Source organism: Drosophila ficusphila, unplaced genomic scaffold, assembly GCF_018152265.1.
Source record: "Drosophila ficusphila isolate 14025-0441.05 unplaced genomic scaffold, ASM1815226v1 contig_791, whole genome shotgun sequence".
Lineage (NCBI taxonomy): Eukaryota > Metazoa > Arthropoda > Insecta > Diptera > Drosophilidae > Drosophila > Drosophila ficusphila.
The window spans coordinates 1,391,098-1,405,870 of NW_025064737.1; the positions used below are offsets into that span (position 1 = coordinate 1,391,098).

The 14,773-nt window shown below is 46.8% G+C and overlaps 4 protein-coding genes across 7 annotated transcripts; 2 read left to right on the forward strand and 2 right to left on the reverse strand.

Annotated features, from left to right (window-relative positions):
* Positions 1–246: 246 nt before the first annotated feature.
* LOC108091822 (bifunctional transcriptional activator/DNA repair enzyme Ada) lies at positions 247–923 on the forward strand. The gene has a single exon (XM_017191200.2). It carries the CDS (start codon positions 328–330, stop codon positions 889–891), a length of 564 nt encoding a protein of 187 aa, XP_017046689.1. The 5' UTR covers positions 247–327; the 3' UTR covers positions 892–923.
* LOC108091823 (signal peptidase complex catalytic subunit SEC11A) lies at positions 888–2,475 on the reverse strand. Its single transcript, XM_017191201.2, has 4 exons — positions 2,270–2,475; positions 1,938–2,197; positions 1,152–1,329; positions 888–1,087 (listed from the first exon to the last, which is right to left on the reverse strand). Exons 1-4 carry the CDS (start codon positions 2,336–2,338, stop codon positions 1,037–1,039), a joined length of 558 nt encoding a protein of 185 aa, XP_017046690.1. The 5' UTR covers positions 2,339–2,475; the 3' UTR covers positions 888–1,036.
* Positions 2,476–3,287: 812 nt separating this feature from the next.
* LOC108091795 (probable peptidyl-tRNA hydrolase 2) lies at positions 3,288–4,776 on the forward strand. The gene is made up of 2 exons (XM_017191158.2): positions 3,288–3,563; positions 4,138–4,776. Exons 1-2 carry the CDS (start codon positions 3,375–3,377, stop codon positions 4,507–4,509), a joined length of 561 nt encoding a protein of 186 aa, XP_017046647.1. The 5' UTR covers positions 3,288–3,374; the 3' UTR covers positions 4,510–4,776.
* A 131-nt stretch (positions 4,777–4,907) lies between these two features.
* Positions 4,908–14,742, reverse strand: LOC108091794 (transcription initiation factor TFIID subunit 1). Of its 4 annotated transcripts, XM_017191154.2 has the most exons (16): positions 14,341–14,742; positions 13,771–14,078; positions 13,313–13,447; positions 13,044–13,255; positions 12,330–12,961; positions 11,892–12,272; positions 11,119–11,836; positions 10,675–10,947; positions 10,332–10,553; positions 8,374–10,261; positions 8,069–8,211; positions 7,676–8,009; positions 6,760–6,858; positions 6,212–6,406; positions 5,827–5,922; positions 4,908–5,700 (listed from the first exon to the last, which is right to left on the reverse strand). In XM_017191154.2, exons 1-16 carry the CDS (start codon positions 14,520–14,522, stop codon positions 5,099–5,101), a joined length of 6,420 nt encoding a protein of 2,139 aa, XP_017046643.1. In that variant the 5' UTR covers positions 14,523–14,742; the 3' UTR covers positions 4,908–5,098. The 4 variants fall into 4 exon arrangements, with proteins under 4 accessions (XP_017046643.1, XP_017046645.1, XP_017046644.1 ...); XM_017191156.2 differs by lacking the exon at positions 6,760–6,858; XM_017191155.2 differs by lacking the exon at positions 5,827–5,922.
* Positions 14,743–14,773: the final 31 nt, after the last annotated feature.

Genomic DNA, 14,773 nt, shown 5'->3' on the forward strand with positions numbered 1-14,773 from the left:
TAAAAAAGGATATAATACTTTAACTTACTCTAACAACTAAGTTGCCAAAACTTAATAGCAAACATCCCTTTTCTGATTTGGTTTCCTTGAAAAACAAAAAAACACAGTCGAAATTAATATTTCAAAACCGCTTAACGATAAAAAGTTTTTACAAGAGCAAAGTTTTTCGAATGGAGATTTCACTAAATTCTGGCTCCACTGTTTAAGATCAGGGTGGCATCCCTGCTTTGAGATCCGAAATAAGCCGTTTTTTGGCGCTCTGGCTATGGTAACACTAAACAACTTCACTGACGAAATTCCAAACTTTAAAATTTAACGAAAGAGACAATGTGGTTCGCCCATAACGCCCAGATCCGATTGGTCCCAGTAGATAGTCCCCCGGAGATAATCCGCTTCTCCTTTCTATCGACCAAGTTCGGCAGAATGGTGATGGGTGCAATCAAGCTGGATACAAAAGACCAGGACGCAATTTGTTTGCTTTACTTTGTGGATAAAGACGATAAGACTACATTCTTGGAAGCGCAGCGACGGTGGCCTAAATCTCAGCTCCTGGAGGATGATGCTGTTCAGTTGGTGGCGAACAAACTCTTCGAGTGCGGCAAGGAAAACTCCGAAGTAGTCCCCATTGCTGTTCAGGGAACAGAGTTTCAGCAATCTGTGTGGCAAGCTCTCGTGGATCTGAAAATTGGCGATACCTTCACATATTCCCAACTGGCCGATCGCATGGGTCATCCCAAAGCGACGAGAGCAGTGGCCAATGCCGTGGCCAAAAACGAGATTGCCATTCTCATACCTTGCCACCGGATTGTTTCCCAAAACGGAGCAAATAAGTACCACTGGGGTGCTCACCTCAAGCAGCAGCTCCTTGCCTTTGAAAAGTCGTCTTATTAAAAATTGTTACTTGTATTTTTATTGAAACTCAACTCCGCGCAAAGTTCTTTCTGTTCGGGGTGGTAAGGAATCGAAAATGCAGACAGGCTCGAGATTGTGCACTTCCTACTTATAAATTGTACCTACAAAATAAGAGCGAAACCGTCTATTCCCGATGCAGCAGCACGAAAATAGCCAGGATGGAAAGGATGGCCCACTGAAAAAAAATGCATTGCTTGAATAAGTAAAGAGAAAAACGATGGCGCAGTCGCATATCTTACCTTAACCTTGGGATACTCGTTCATGAAGATTGTTATGATGCCCACGTACGGCAGGAAGCCCCTGGCCCGGCCCACGATGTCCTTTTTGGTCAACCACAGCTGGTTCGGCGCATACAGACCCCGATCGTCGACGTTGTTGTTGTCGCCCTTGGTCAGGAACTTGACGGAGCCATCCTCCCTGAGGAAGAAAATTAGCATCAATTTTGATAAGATTCCGATTTAAAGTAGACATTTTAATTACTCAAGCTGCACTCAAATTGTTTGTTTAAGAACTTGAACGTATCTATTTACTTTTAAGTAAATTAAATAGTTTTATAAGATTTATCATAAATCCACAGAATAATAAAGGTTTATGATTATAGAAAAAAATCTCATATTTTCCCAGGTTACTAAGATTGGAAATATTTTAAAGTGTTGTGGTGGTGCAAATTCGATGAGCTAGACCAAAGAGTTTAAATTGTCTTCTGAGATACTAAGTAGTTAACAAATTTGATCTATTGTCCCCAGCTTTATCACGTAGAGCTTTAAGGATCTATACTGATCTATATAAACTTACTCATTTATATTATACAAAAACCTATGCGGCATTCAAGAGAAACCTATCCCTCATTAACCCATAGGGCTCACATACATATGTGTATAAAAACTTAGAAAGAAGTAATAACTTCTTAGTTATTCCTTAAACCTAAACACAAAGGCTCCTTTCAACACTCAAAAATTCTACCAAGAAATTACCCTGCTTTCTTACGAACTCTTGACCTAGGATACGCCCGATGAGACACTCACTTCTCGTGCAGCTTGATCACTCGGTGCACTATGGGTATGTCCCTGCCTTCCACCTTGAAGACGACGATCTCGCCGACGCGCACCGGCTCCTCCTTGTAGTTGGTGAGGAAGAGGAGGTCGCCCCGGTGAAAAGCCGGCTCCATACTCCCGCTGAGCACCACCACAATCGGGGACTCGCTGCCGGTGACCACCATCAGCCCCTTCCAGATCATCAGCGCCGAGGAGACGATCATTGCGAAGCTCAGCACCTGGTAGAGCGACTGTGGGAGGGGGAAACACGGATAAGGCTGCTATATAGTAGGCACATATGCCCGGGAAGCGGCGCCGCTCACCTGACGCTTGTTCATTCTGTTGAAGTCGCCCAGCATCTCGTCGATCTGCAACATGCTGGCTACGCCCATGGCTGCGGCTGTGAATTCGGGGTTCTTGAGGAGGATATTAACCTAGCTAAATGCAATTTAACGAGTCCTTAACAAAACTTCGTCCACGAAGACAGAAAATTTCAGACACGTATGTGTAGGTGAGGCAGCCATTCAATGATGCAAAAACGGCAAGATTTGTTAAAGAAAAACTTAACATTACTTTCGAAGTGTTGCTTGGCCACACTGCACTACCCGCCTATAACTCCAAAACCGAATGTATATTCAGTGTTGGTAAAGATGCAATTATTTGTACCCAGGATAGGTACACAGTATACGCAAAAGCGTATTTCGAGGTAAATGGTACCAAGTTTAAAAGGTATCTAGGTAAAGCTTTCGTTATCGAATTTTAACGATTTAATGGAAAGTGCACTACCCTTTTAAATTTGAATTAAATTGCAATTCAAATTAAATATTAGATTTAAAAAACAATTTAAAGAAAAAATTAAAATCCAGATATGTATAATGTATATTAAGCAAAAGTAACTTTCCCTAACAAGTATACAAAAAAAACGTTGAGATCTTATATTAATTAATATTTTGTAAAACTTTACTAAGCTACTGTTCAAACAGTTATTTGAAAAAAGTGGGATTTCGCTTTAAGTACCAAAGGAATATAAAAATCGGAGACGTACCAATACTGAGTGGTTCGTTGGCATAGAAAAGGATATAAGCTTTTTTTAAGCCTACTATTGAATTGATTAAAAAACATATTTTTTAAAATGGTCAAGTGTTTTCACTTGGATGTAGAATTTATCTTAAAAGCTTAACTTTTCAAATATTGGTTACTTTTTATCTTTAACTACGACACTGGTTTTTTAAATAAGAGATTAAGAATCCTTGTCAAAAGGAGGCCGCTATGGTCACCTTGGTAACAGAGGCAACAAAGTCGATAAATCTATTGGTAAGACCGTTGCGGCGCCGTGGAAATCCTCAGTTGGTGTGACCGCATCCGGAAACGTGAAGTGAGCGCCATCGGCTGCGTTTTTCGCGAAATATAGAAAATATACGGAGCATCATGGGCGACAAGCTGCTGGACTCTACGCAGATCATCAATGGATTGGCTGTGATGCTCTCCTTTTTCGTGGGCTACCGTTACGCCCTTAAGCGTGGAGACGTCAAGGACTCGTCCCCTGAAGGAGCGGCTGCATCGGCGTCCGGATCCTCAGGGTTCAGTGTTTCCGAGGCGGCTCCTGTTGCGGATAAGGTAAGCTGCTGACCCACACCATAACTGTAATGGGTGTCCAGACGGTCTTACATTGTTTAAACACCTGGTGCTTACATAGCACTTGCAGGCACCATTAACTCGATACAGACACTTACACTGGCGGTCACAAGAATAGTAGAGCTGTTTTAAATTGTCAGCAGTGGAATTTCGACATAACTTGAAACAATTTCAGTCAAACTCAGAGAAGAAGACACTTTCCCCATGAACTACAGAAGAAGTCAGTAAAGACTAAATATCGGACTATCATATAGCCGCTTTTAAAATACAAAAAAAAATAAGTCAAAATATATTCCTGCGGGTTTTTAGGCATAGAACTAAAAATTTAAATATGTAAATGAAAATGTTGGGCAGATTTATTCCTTTTTTATTCTTTTTCACTGAAAGGGTTCCGAAATGTAATTACTATTGAAGCTTTTATGGAAATATTTACCGGTAGACATTGAAATGGGGTGTATATTCCTTTTCCAAACATTCATCTTTTCTGCGAGCTTCGACAAGTAATCTTTTTTGCCCATCCTACTGATACTAATAGAGATTTCGATTGATCCTTCAGGGTTTCGGAGGTTTCAACGACAACTTCAAGATGGTCCTTGTGGTGCGCAACGACCTCAAGATGGGCAAAGGCAAGATCGCCGCCCAATGTGGCCACGGAGCAGTGGGTGCCTACCAGCGAGCGGTGGCCAGGACGCCCCGGCTGTTGCGGGCGTGGGAAAACTGCGGATGCGCCAAGATCGCCGTGCGCGTGGAGAGCGAGGCGGAGCTGATGGCGATCAAGAAGGCCGCCGAGCGGCAGCAGCTAAACACGTGCCTTATCCGCGATGCCGGTCGCACCCAGATCGAGGCGAACTCCAAGACTGTGCTGGCCGTGGGCCCAGCGGCCGCCGTGGACATCGACCGGGTCACCGGCCACCTGAAGCTGCTGTAAAATCCGGAACACGGGAACTTTTACACGCCATGTGGCATCACTAACCCACTCGAGTGCAACCCGACAATTCTCAAAGCAATAGGGCGCGTTGGTGGAGCGGCGGAGGCGGCAGTGAATGGCGTCATGCCGCCGGAAAGGAGGCAGAGGGGAGGACGACGACTGTGACACGCAAGTTAAGCTAAGATTTACGTTATCACGTTAACTGTGAGTTGAGCTATTAAATATTAAACGATTTACAGTCCGGCCTGGACCTGCAAAGCTCTCAAACAAATTGTTTTTATGGGGGCTTAAGCTTTTCAACTTCATTAACAATTTGTTTGCAATACAATTTTATAGAAAAATCAAGAAACCAAAACGGGAAATGAAAACATTTTTGAGCGAAGAGCATTGAATTAGGTGGATTATGAAAGTAGTTATTGGTAGCTCGGCAATTAAGAAGCCTATTAATTTACATAAAGGGAAAATTATTGAATTTTTTAAATGGACACCCAACTCAAGCAAAATAATAAAGTAAAATTGAATTTGATCGGATCGATCGGATCAACAAAGTATTTCCACAGTCTCTTTCTCTCGAAGAGTGAAGATAGCACTAAAAGGTCCATGCATAATCATTGTCTCCCTGCGGCGTTTGCGGCTGCTCCTGTTGCAGCGGGGGCATGGCCTGCTGCTGCATCACCTGTTGCTGCATCTGATCCATCCCCTGAACCTGCTGGAAGTCCATCTGCGGTGGCTGCTGATAGTCGAGGTTCGTGGGTTCGTTAGACGAATCCACCATGTAGATCTGTGACTGTGATGATGGCATTCCCATCTGCTGGTGGTGCTGCAGACCGTAGTCTCCTTCGTCGAAGACCTCCTTTTTGATGCGCACTCTGGAGCCATCTTCCTCTTCATCACTCTCCGAAATGTCCAGATCATCGTCGATACCTAGATTGTTGGCAGGCATTTCCGGTGGCATTTGCATTGCCATGGAATCGTCTTCATGGGTCGGCAGATTCATTTCCATTCCTGAAGCTGCTGCGGCACTTGTACTGGCCTCTTGTGTGTTGTACGGACCATTGTCATCCTGAACATGCGAGAGGAAATTGCTGAAGGCGCCCTGCAAGTTGCTGGGCTCACCAAGATTCTGGCGAGGCTTGTGCATGGCCAGGAAGTCAGAGGGATCGTAGTTGGGGTCCACGTCCATGGACTCATCTAAAATATTTTGGTAAAACCCAATCAGTAAGAGCGTATTTAAAAGCGTATCAAGTATGAGGTTTAGGGGGTAGGGACATGGACAACGAGGGCACAACACAGACACTTAGCATGGATAATAGAGACCTTGCTGCTGTTGAGCATAGTAGCCAGCGCCCACGCCACTTAACTGCACCATTGCTTCGGCCACCTGCTGGCTGTCATCCTCGCCGACCGGCTCCTCTGCTCAGGCGATTTTGGTAAAATACGAAAGAGAAACCAAATCCAAACAAAGTCAGCGATCGAAAGTGGTATTTAGATTAGTATAACACTTTGCAACAAGGACCCAGAACCGTAAAAAATATGTTTAAATATAAAATGGACTATGAGCAATGTTAAGAAAACATAACTTATGTATGATTTTGTAAGGTGAGGAGAAAAATAAATCAAATCAACCAACGTGGCTATTATAATAATTTAAACTGAATTATTCTTAATTCAAAAGAAGTATATGTTGTTCGAATTAACCCACCTGCAATCTGCTGGGCCTCGATGTCGATCTCCGTCTTGATGTTCTTGGGATCGAACATGGCATCCATGCCTTCTGCGGGCGCGTTGATGCGTTCGCCCTGATCCAAAATGCTGGCCGCATTGTTCTCGTCCTCAGAGACCTCCTGGAAGTCCTCTTCTTCGTCATCGTCCTCGTCGTCGGTCGAACATTGCAGGTCTATTGGATTAAAGGTCATTTTATTAAAAGATTCAAATATTGTTAGGTGACTTGTGCATTACCAACAACTGAAATAAAACATAGCATGTTAAATTTAAAATTGTCGAAATGGCAAATTAAAATATATTCTAAAAATGCATGCAAAAATTGAAGCTACTAAAATACAAATCTATGGTTAGCACTACAGTTAGTATCTAAGCTCGTAAATCCAAACCGAAAATGAGGTGCGTGTGAAAAAGCTGTTGGTTGTAAATAAATTTTGGGTTTCATGTATTTTAAAAAGTTGATGCAAGTGAGTATTTGTGTTGCGGCCAGCTGGCTTAGATCCGATTAGTCGGCGATTAGAGGCTTACCTTCATCCAGGAAGTAAGCTTGCGTGTGACTCATGTTTGAGGCAAGGCTGTCCTTCCTCGGACGGCCCCGACCGCGCTTAACCGGATTCTGGGATTTGACTAGAAAAAGGTAAAAGTTTTTGCAGTTCGTAGGTGTCAACAGTATCAAGTTTTTCAAACTTTTATTTGCTCGGCTGTGTGGCCACACTTTGATGAGTTGCCCTCTAATTTCTTTAACCCAGAAAAGATTCAGATTTTTGTATCCGACTTGTAAACAATTGAACTTTTTCGACTATACACGTTCTGGCCAAACATTATATGACAAAGATCGGTTCATTAGGGTATTCTTGATTAACCTCACGGTTCATTATGGCTTCCTTGATTAACCTTATAACCATTTAAATTGAACACTAGATTCTTGATTTCTAAAAACTAATATGTACATACGATTTCAATAACTAAACAAATACGTTTGATGTATCAAAAAATTCAACCATTTACTTAGATCTATTTTTCAATAGTATTAAACTTCTAAGTTCTCGGAGCATTTTAAGACTACTAGGTATTCAGATTCATGCATTGCGATGATGGCTCAAGACCTACATGAAATCTGTACAATTATTCAGATTCTCGGTTAACATCATCCATTCGAGAGTACAGTTAAACTACGCTTAAACTGAAGTTATAAGTCTGGGATTAGTATAAGCATGTGGATCTGTTCAGATCCGAGTCAACCATAACCAGAGCGTTTGCAATATTCAATTTGTATATATCCTGTATTTACTGATTTTGAAATGTAGGAGGAAGCGTGATCAAAACCAATAGTTCATTAGAAGTCCACAGAAGAGAGAAAAATGTGGAAATGTATGTATGCAAATAGAGATCCATGACCAATCAGGCGAAACAAGTAGTAGGAAAGAGACCCTAAGCCACTTACCCTCCTCCACGGGATCGCGCTGCTTGCGGGGTCTTCCCCTCCCGCGCTTCACCTCACCCGGCCCCGGAGGTGGAGGCTTCCGCAATGACGACGCGGAGTGGGATGGTCCATCCCTTTCCGCTCCCATGCCGCGGTGGATGGAGTTCGATGAAGAGGCGTGTCCGCCGTGGCTCTCCACATCGATGTAGTCATCCCCTGGTGAGCTGCCTCGACTGCCGCGGTCAAAGTTGTAGTCATCATTGCCCCAGGCTTCATCAAACTCGGGTGCATTCTCCCTGGCGCGCTCCTGGGTCTTGGCTATATTATCCTCCAACTGGGCGCAGTGCTCCGCAAACTAATTTGAAATCACATTAATAGATTTTCGCTGACGAGTATTCAGTTTGATCAGCTTACCTCTTCCAACTGGGACTGCGCGAACTCTAGTATCTTCTTGGCGAACTTGGTGTAGCGAGTATCGCTGCCATTGTACTGCTCGCAGTTGGTGGCAATCAACTCGATGTCAGCCAGATACTCGGCGCGACTGTGATATCGATGAGCTGTTGAAAAGTTTAAGTTAGTATTTGCACGACTGATATATTTTATGCACGCAACCGACCATCTTACAAATAAAACGTTTCCTTTTCTTTTGAAAAGAATGCTAAACATCGAAATACAGACTGGAAGTCTGAAGAAGTTAATATGAACCCTCAAGAACTAACCTTCAATGTTCTTGCCGATAGTTTCGAGGTCCATGGGCCGCTTGATGACCGTGTAGTAGTCCTTGACCTGCTTCTTGTTGACCGGCTTAAGGAAAGGCCAGCTCTCGGTTTGTTGTTTGATCTGTGTGTGCAGCTTGTCAAATATGAAGGAGAGTGCCACCTGGTCATCGTCGTCCAGCAGTGGGTTGATGGCCTTCTCAAGGCGCATAAGCTTATCCTCCCGTTCGGTTAGAAGCTCGTAGCAGTTGGTGAACATGCGCTGGGCGGCCACAGTGTAAGCGCTTTGCGATCCATTGTAGAGGGTCGAGTTGTCCAAGATCTGCTTAATGTCCGTTAGGAACATCTCTCGACTTGTATAACGCCGCTGGCGAATGTTCTCCCTCATCGTCTGCAAGTCCATGGGCTTGGTCACTACGCGGTAGTAGTCGGGCACCCGTTTCGCATTCACTGGGAACATAAATGGCGTTACATCGGGCATGGAACGCAGCTCGTTGAGAACGAGCTCCAAAATGGAGGACAGCACGACCACGGGATCGGTGCGCCTTCGATTGGCCGTCTTGTTGTGCCGCTGAAGGTAGTCGCAATGGAGATCGCCGCCCACTCTGCGTTTCTTTTTGCCCATGGCGTCCCGGGGAACCTTCAAGGTGAGACCTGAGCTGGAGCCACTGCGTCGCTTGCCGTCATCTCCGCCGTGCCGCTTGAGCACCTTGCTGCTCAGCGTCACCTTGGTGCCATCGACATTCACCAAATCGTCGTCGTCCATATTCATCTCCTTCTCGCTCTGCTCGTCCAAGTCGTCAGCCAGCGAGGGATTCGACTGGGACAGACTGCTCTGCATTCCCGTGTACAGCGGACACGCCTTGTTCGTGCGCATGTGGCCCACCTGGCCACAAGCTCCGCACTTGAGCTTGAGGTCCGGCTTCAGCTTAAACTTCTTGCGCGAGGGACTGACCTCCTTGTAGCCACTGTCCCGCTCCTTGTGCGAGTGACCGCCAGAACTCTTGGGGTCGCCCAGGGAAGTCGGCATGCCACCTGGCTGCAGCTTCTGGTTCTGGGCCAGCTGAGCTAGACGTTCGCGCTCCTGGTTGCGCTTGATGCGACGCAGCTGCTCCTGAATACGCCTCTTCTCGCGCTTCATCTCCTCCTTCTGCTGCTCGTCTAGCGTGGCGAATTGCTTGATGAACTGCTCGTCCTTTGTGGTGCGAATCTTGATGTAAGCATCGATCACCGGCTGGCGCCGCACAGTCTCCACGCGGGTATACTCCTTGCCGTCGTTTCCCCTGAAGGTGCGCGTGATTCGGAGAATCCTGCCCTGGTTGCTGGTCGCCAGCATTTGCTGACCGGCATCCTCCTTGCCTTTGGCGCCCTTGGCGCCGCCACTGCCACTTGGTCCACCGTGCTCATCGTCCAACTGGCGGAGCAGCTCCTGGCGCTCCTGCTCCTCACGCTCCAGCGACAGCTGCGTGGAGGTCTTCTTGTTGGACAGCATGTTCTCCAGATTCTTGCCCAGTTCCTCGAGGTCTGATTCCTCAGAGGCCGAGGACTCCGCCTCGTCGGTGGATAACACCTCTGAGCTGGCAAGCACCCGGTTCTGCAGGTCGAAGATGCGCTGGCACTCTTCCTTATAACGTTCTTGATGCTCGGCAATGGAGAACCTGTTGCCGCGAGAGAACTTATCCATTCCCTCCTCACCAGCCTTCGCCTTCTCTGTGGACAAGGTGCGCACCACGTCGATAACCTCCCAGCGGGAAAGCTTTTTGATCTCCTCCTCGGGCACCTTGAACTGACGCAGCAGCTCCTTGGCACGCTGGAGTGGCAGACGACGCAGATCCGCGTCGGTTCCGGTGACCGATCGTTTTGGCTGCGACTCCTGCTCCTCCTTAGTTTGCTATAAATCGAAAAAAACGTTGCATAGACTAATTTTAGGTTTTTACCGATTTGATTTAGGTTTGCCTTACCGTGGGCTTGTTTGGCACTCGAACGTAGGAAAATCCTTCACCGCAACCGGTGGGATCAGCGGGACCACTCAGCTGCAGCAAGCACTTGCCCCGCATCGCCTGGATATAGGCACGAGTGGTGTTCCAGGGCGCCACCTTCACCTCATCGTCAAGTTTCAGTTGCGCCTCCTCGTCGTCATCCTCCTGCGGAGCGAACAAAAACTTCTCTCCATAGCCGGCATCCTGAAAAAAACAAAAATGATTATGTAAGTAAAGAATCTACTCGCAGAAGCAAAAGGCAATTTAAGCAAATAAAATTAAAATACCGAACATATCATTATTTAATGTATTTTAAACCAATTACCTTGAGGCGCTGTTCTGCAGCGATCATACTGAAGTAGGCGCAGCACTGCTCAGGCGAGACCATGGCGCGGATCTCCTCTTCGGAGGGCAGGCGGAACTCCGGCTTGATCACCCACCAGTTGGAGTCCATGCCCGTGCGCTTGAAGTCGGCGCATTGCTTGAGTCGCTTGCGGATGCTGCTCTCGGAATGAGCTGGAAAGGCCCGCTTTATGTCGTCCATTCGGATTCGACGCGGATTGTCGCGACTCTTCCAGAACAAGCGGTAGATAAAGACCTGGAAATAAAGATAAAACACAGCTTAGATCTCAGATGTTAAGGAAACTTTTTTTTTTGGTAAGTTGTCCGAAAGAGCTTCAGGTCGGATTTATAACTCACTTTCACCAAATAATCATTTCTTTGGTAAGACTACTGAATGTATTATAAGGAGCTTCATATTGGCACTCACCTGCAGAAAGTCGCGTGTGAAGTTGTTTGCTCGCTTTGAGTTGGGACCCGGGACCTCGTACAGCGGACACTCCTGGCCCACCGTAAAGATCGAGTTCACCGACCGAATCCAGTAGTTGTTCCGGGTGCGAATAACCAGGAAATCGTTGTGGGCCATAGTGTGCGGATAAATGGGAGCTCGGTACATGTTGTTCTCAATCGCCTGGATGCACTGGCCGGGATGCAGGATGCCCAGGAAGGGACTGGTGTGCGCGAAGGCCACCTCTCCGTAGACATAATCCTGAGGTCCACTGTCCTTTTCCGCCTTGCGCTTGTAGTAGTTCTTGATCTTGGAGCACATGCCCACCTGGTTCATCAGCGGTGGGTGCTCTTCGCAGAACTCGGCCAGCACGATGTCTCCGTCTCTGCCACTCAGGTCCTCTGGGTTGCGCATGAAGAAGACGTCTCCGCCACCGGAGGCGATGCGCTCCACCTCGCGCTGTTTGGCCTTCTTCGCGATGGTCTTTACCAGTGGGAAGACGGGGTGGGGCGTCGCCTGGGCGAGCGCTCCGTGGGAGTACTTCTTGAGTGGGGGACGATGGAAGGAGCGCAGCTTCATCTCGCTCATGTGAGTGGGCACAAACGGAGCCCGCAGCTCTACCACCGGAGTCGAGTGTTGGATGAGATTTCCACCGCCGACCTTCAGGCGCAGTGTCGGTTCTGTCTTGGGCGTGTAGTACCTACAAAGGGATATTATATATTATTCCGATTATAAGAGATCTAGTAGAGACTCACGTGTCGTTTGATATGTTGAAGGGGTCTCGATCGGGACTTTTCGGTGGCGGCGGGGGCGCGTCCTCCGCCAGCACGTTAATCACGCCTGCCTTGCCAAGCAGGATCTTTGACTTCTTCACGTGGGGATGCGGAATCTTGATTTTGGGCGGAGGTCCCGTGCTCTTGTTGATCTTGGATGGGTCAATGTCGTCGGGTATTCCCAGGATAATGTTCTCGTCGTTGGGGTCCAGAGTGAGAACCTTCGGCTTGGGCACCTTACTCATTTGCTGGGCGTCCCAAATCACCTCGTCCTCCCACTTGTGGTAGATAAGCTCCTCATTTTCCACCGGGAACAAGCTGTACCAGGTGTCATCGGGTGCCTCTGCCGGCTTCACTTGAGCACTGAAAGCAAGAGGAAGATCAGAATGCGAAACTTTTTTTTCATAGACCAAGAACTACTTCTGTTGTGCCTTTTTGCTGGATGCTGCCGAGCCCTGCTTGGAGCTGCCCGTCGTGCTTCCCACCGGCAGAGATGTTTTTCCCGGCTGGCTAAAGGCACCGGCAGTTCGCGATCCACTGGAGGGTAGCCATCCGGCTGCATTGGTCTTCGAGTTCAGCTTCTGCAGCACCTTTGCCTTGATGTCGTTGCCATCCCAGACCACGTCGTCCTCCCAGTGCAGCTGGGATACCATCAGAAAGGCGTCGTCTGCAATGCACGGCTCGTCGCCATCTCCCTCCGGACTGTTTGCATTTCGCTCATCCTTGATCGGCGCCTGGGACGAGGAGGAGGCCGTCTTTGTCTTGAAGCCGTAGTTGAACCCCTCGCCGGAGTCGGGCACCTCCAGCATATCGTACCAAATCTGTGCCGGACCGTAACGCCAGTCGGCAACCTTGGGCTTCTGGTCGCTGTTTTCCCCATTCTCTGGACCCTCCGGACGCACGTCCTCGCTGTTGAAGTCGCCCAGCAGCTTGTCCTCGTCGTCAGACATGCACTCCGCCGGCGTAGGCTCCGGTCCGTAGTGCAGACTGAAGCCACGCTTCCGGGGCTCATCAGAATCGCTTGGCGAATCGGAACCACCGGTGTTGGTCAACTGGTTATATGATTTGTGAAATTGTATGATTTTATATGTTTAAAGTAAACTAGTGCTGATCTTCATCTAATTGAATCTTTACCTTCTGGTCCCTGGACTGGTTTCGCTTGCGACGACGTTTGCGGACGTGTCGCCAAATCTGCGGAAGGCTTGTGGGTTTACCAGGACCAAAAAGTCTCGAGAAGCGGAGCACCTTTTGGGGACGGAAGTCGGGAAAAAGCTCGCGGACATCCACATTCTGATACTTGGATGGTAGAATGTCAGCCAGCGGAGTGTCCAGCTTGCGATCCGCATCTAAAAAGGGTGAAATGTGTAACGTTTTGATTTCGTCATTGTAAGACCGAGTTATACCCTTGGGATCGATAGACTTGGAATCACCACTGGCAGCGGCAGCATCATTTGGCTTGGCGGGCTCATCAGTTCCGCTTCCAGAACCCGAACGCATGGGAGCACTTGGCGGTGGCATCAGTTCTTTATCGTCCTTGGCTGTAAAAGAAAATGTTTTGATGTAAGCGAAATCGGTTTTCGATGCTTTATTGTTGTCAAATAACAATTTGATAGAAAACTCAAAGAGCAAGTGATGACAAACAAAAAAACATTTTAAGTAGGCTTTGTATATATCCCTTTTACGAAAACCATTTTAACCTTATTTTGTATTATTATTATAAGATTAGCAATTACTAGTCAGATGTGACAAAACAGATCGTCTTAGATTCATAATACAGACCAAACGAGAATGTCTTTAAAGGAAGTTCCTTTTGACTTTTCTTATCATCTTGGTAGATTTCTGCGTTGCTGATATCACTTACTCAGCTTAGCTTCCACCTTTGAGGCGGGGATGGCGTCCTCTAGGTCATCGTAGGAGGAGGGTTCTTCAGGCGGAGTGCGTGGGCAATCCTCGGATAACTCGTTAATGTCTGAGTAATCTATGGCATCGTCTTGAGCTTTAACGGCACCATCCTCCTTTTCGTCACTTTTTACGCCGGCCTTGAGGGCGTCGAAGGCACTGAGACCGCCACTGGCACTGGCCTCAGATTTCTCCTCTTCTTCATCCTCGGAGAGGGGTTCAACTTCTTTACGGTCAATTACCTCGAGCAGCATTGAATCCAGACCCAACCTGCAAGTGATTTTTAACTTATTATTTTATCAATTTCGAGGAATCGGCCACAAGACCTGCAAAGAGCGAATCAAGCTATCGAGTACTTGATACTGTGGTGTTATTAATAGAAGTAGAATAGTGAACTCCTCTTGTTAACCAACGAGTTTTAAGTTTATTTAACCGCATATACCTCTATACTCCCATGTGTATGAGGCTGATCTACAAAGATTAACCTCGGTGGGCAGAGGGGTTTTTCAAAAGCACCTTTTAGAATACTTACTTTGATAACGATCCAATGTTTTCTCGGAGCTCCGCATCGAACCCGGTGCCTCCGCGTCCCTCGTTTTCGTCATCTTCAAGCAATCTTCCCTCGGAATCAATGTTGCCAAATAGAATTCCGGTCAAGTCCAATCCGTTGCCAATCGATCCCTCGTCGTCGCTGTTGTCAGATTCCATTTCCATATCCACCGGTTTTCTTACCACGCTATCCACAAGTTGCCTTGAGTTAATTGCACGCTTTCGTTTTTACAAGGAAATTACGAAATAAATATACTCTATTTTACAAATATGTTCAACGCTTAAGAGTTGTTTTTACGTTGACCACCGGAAAATGAGTTTTTCCACGGGCTTTCAATGTTTATGCTGCTAAAACAGTTTATTTTACAATTCCACGAAACTAGCGGTGGCAGATAATTAGAGATGTGAAATAAAAA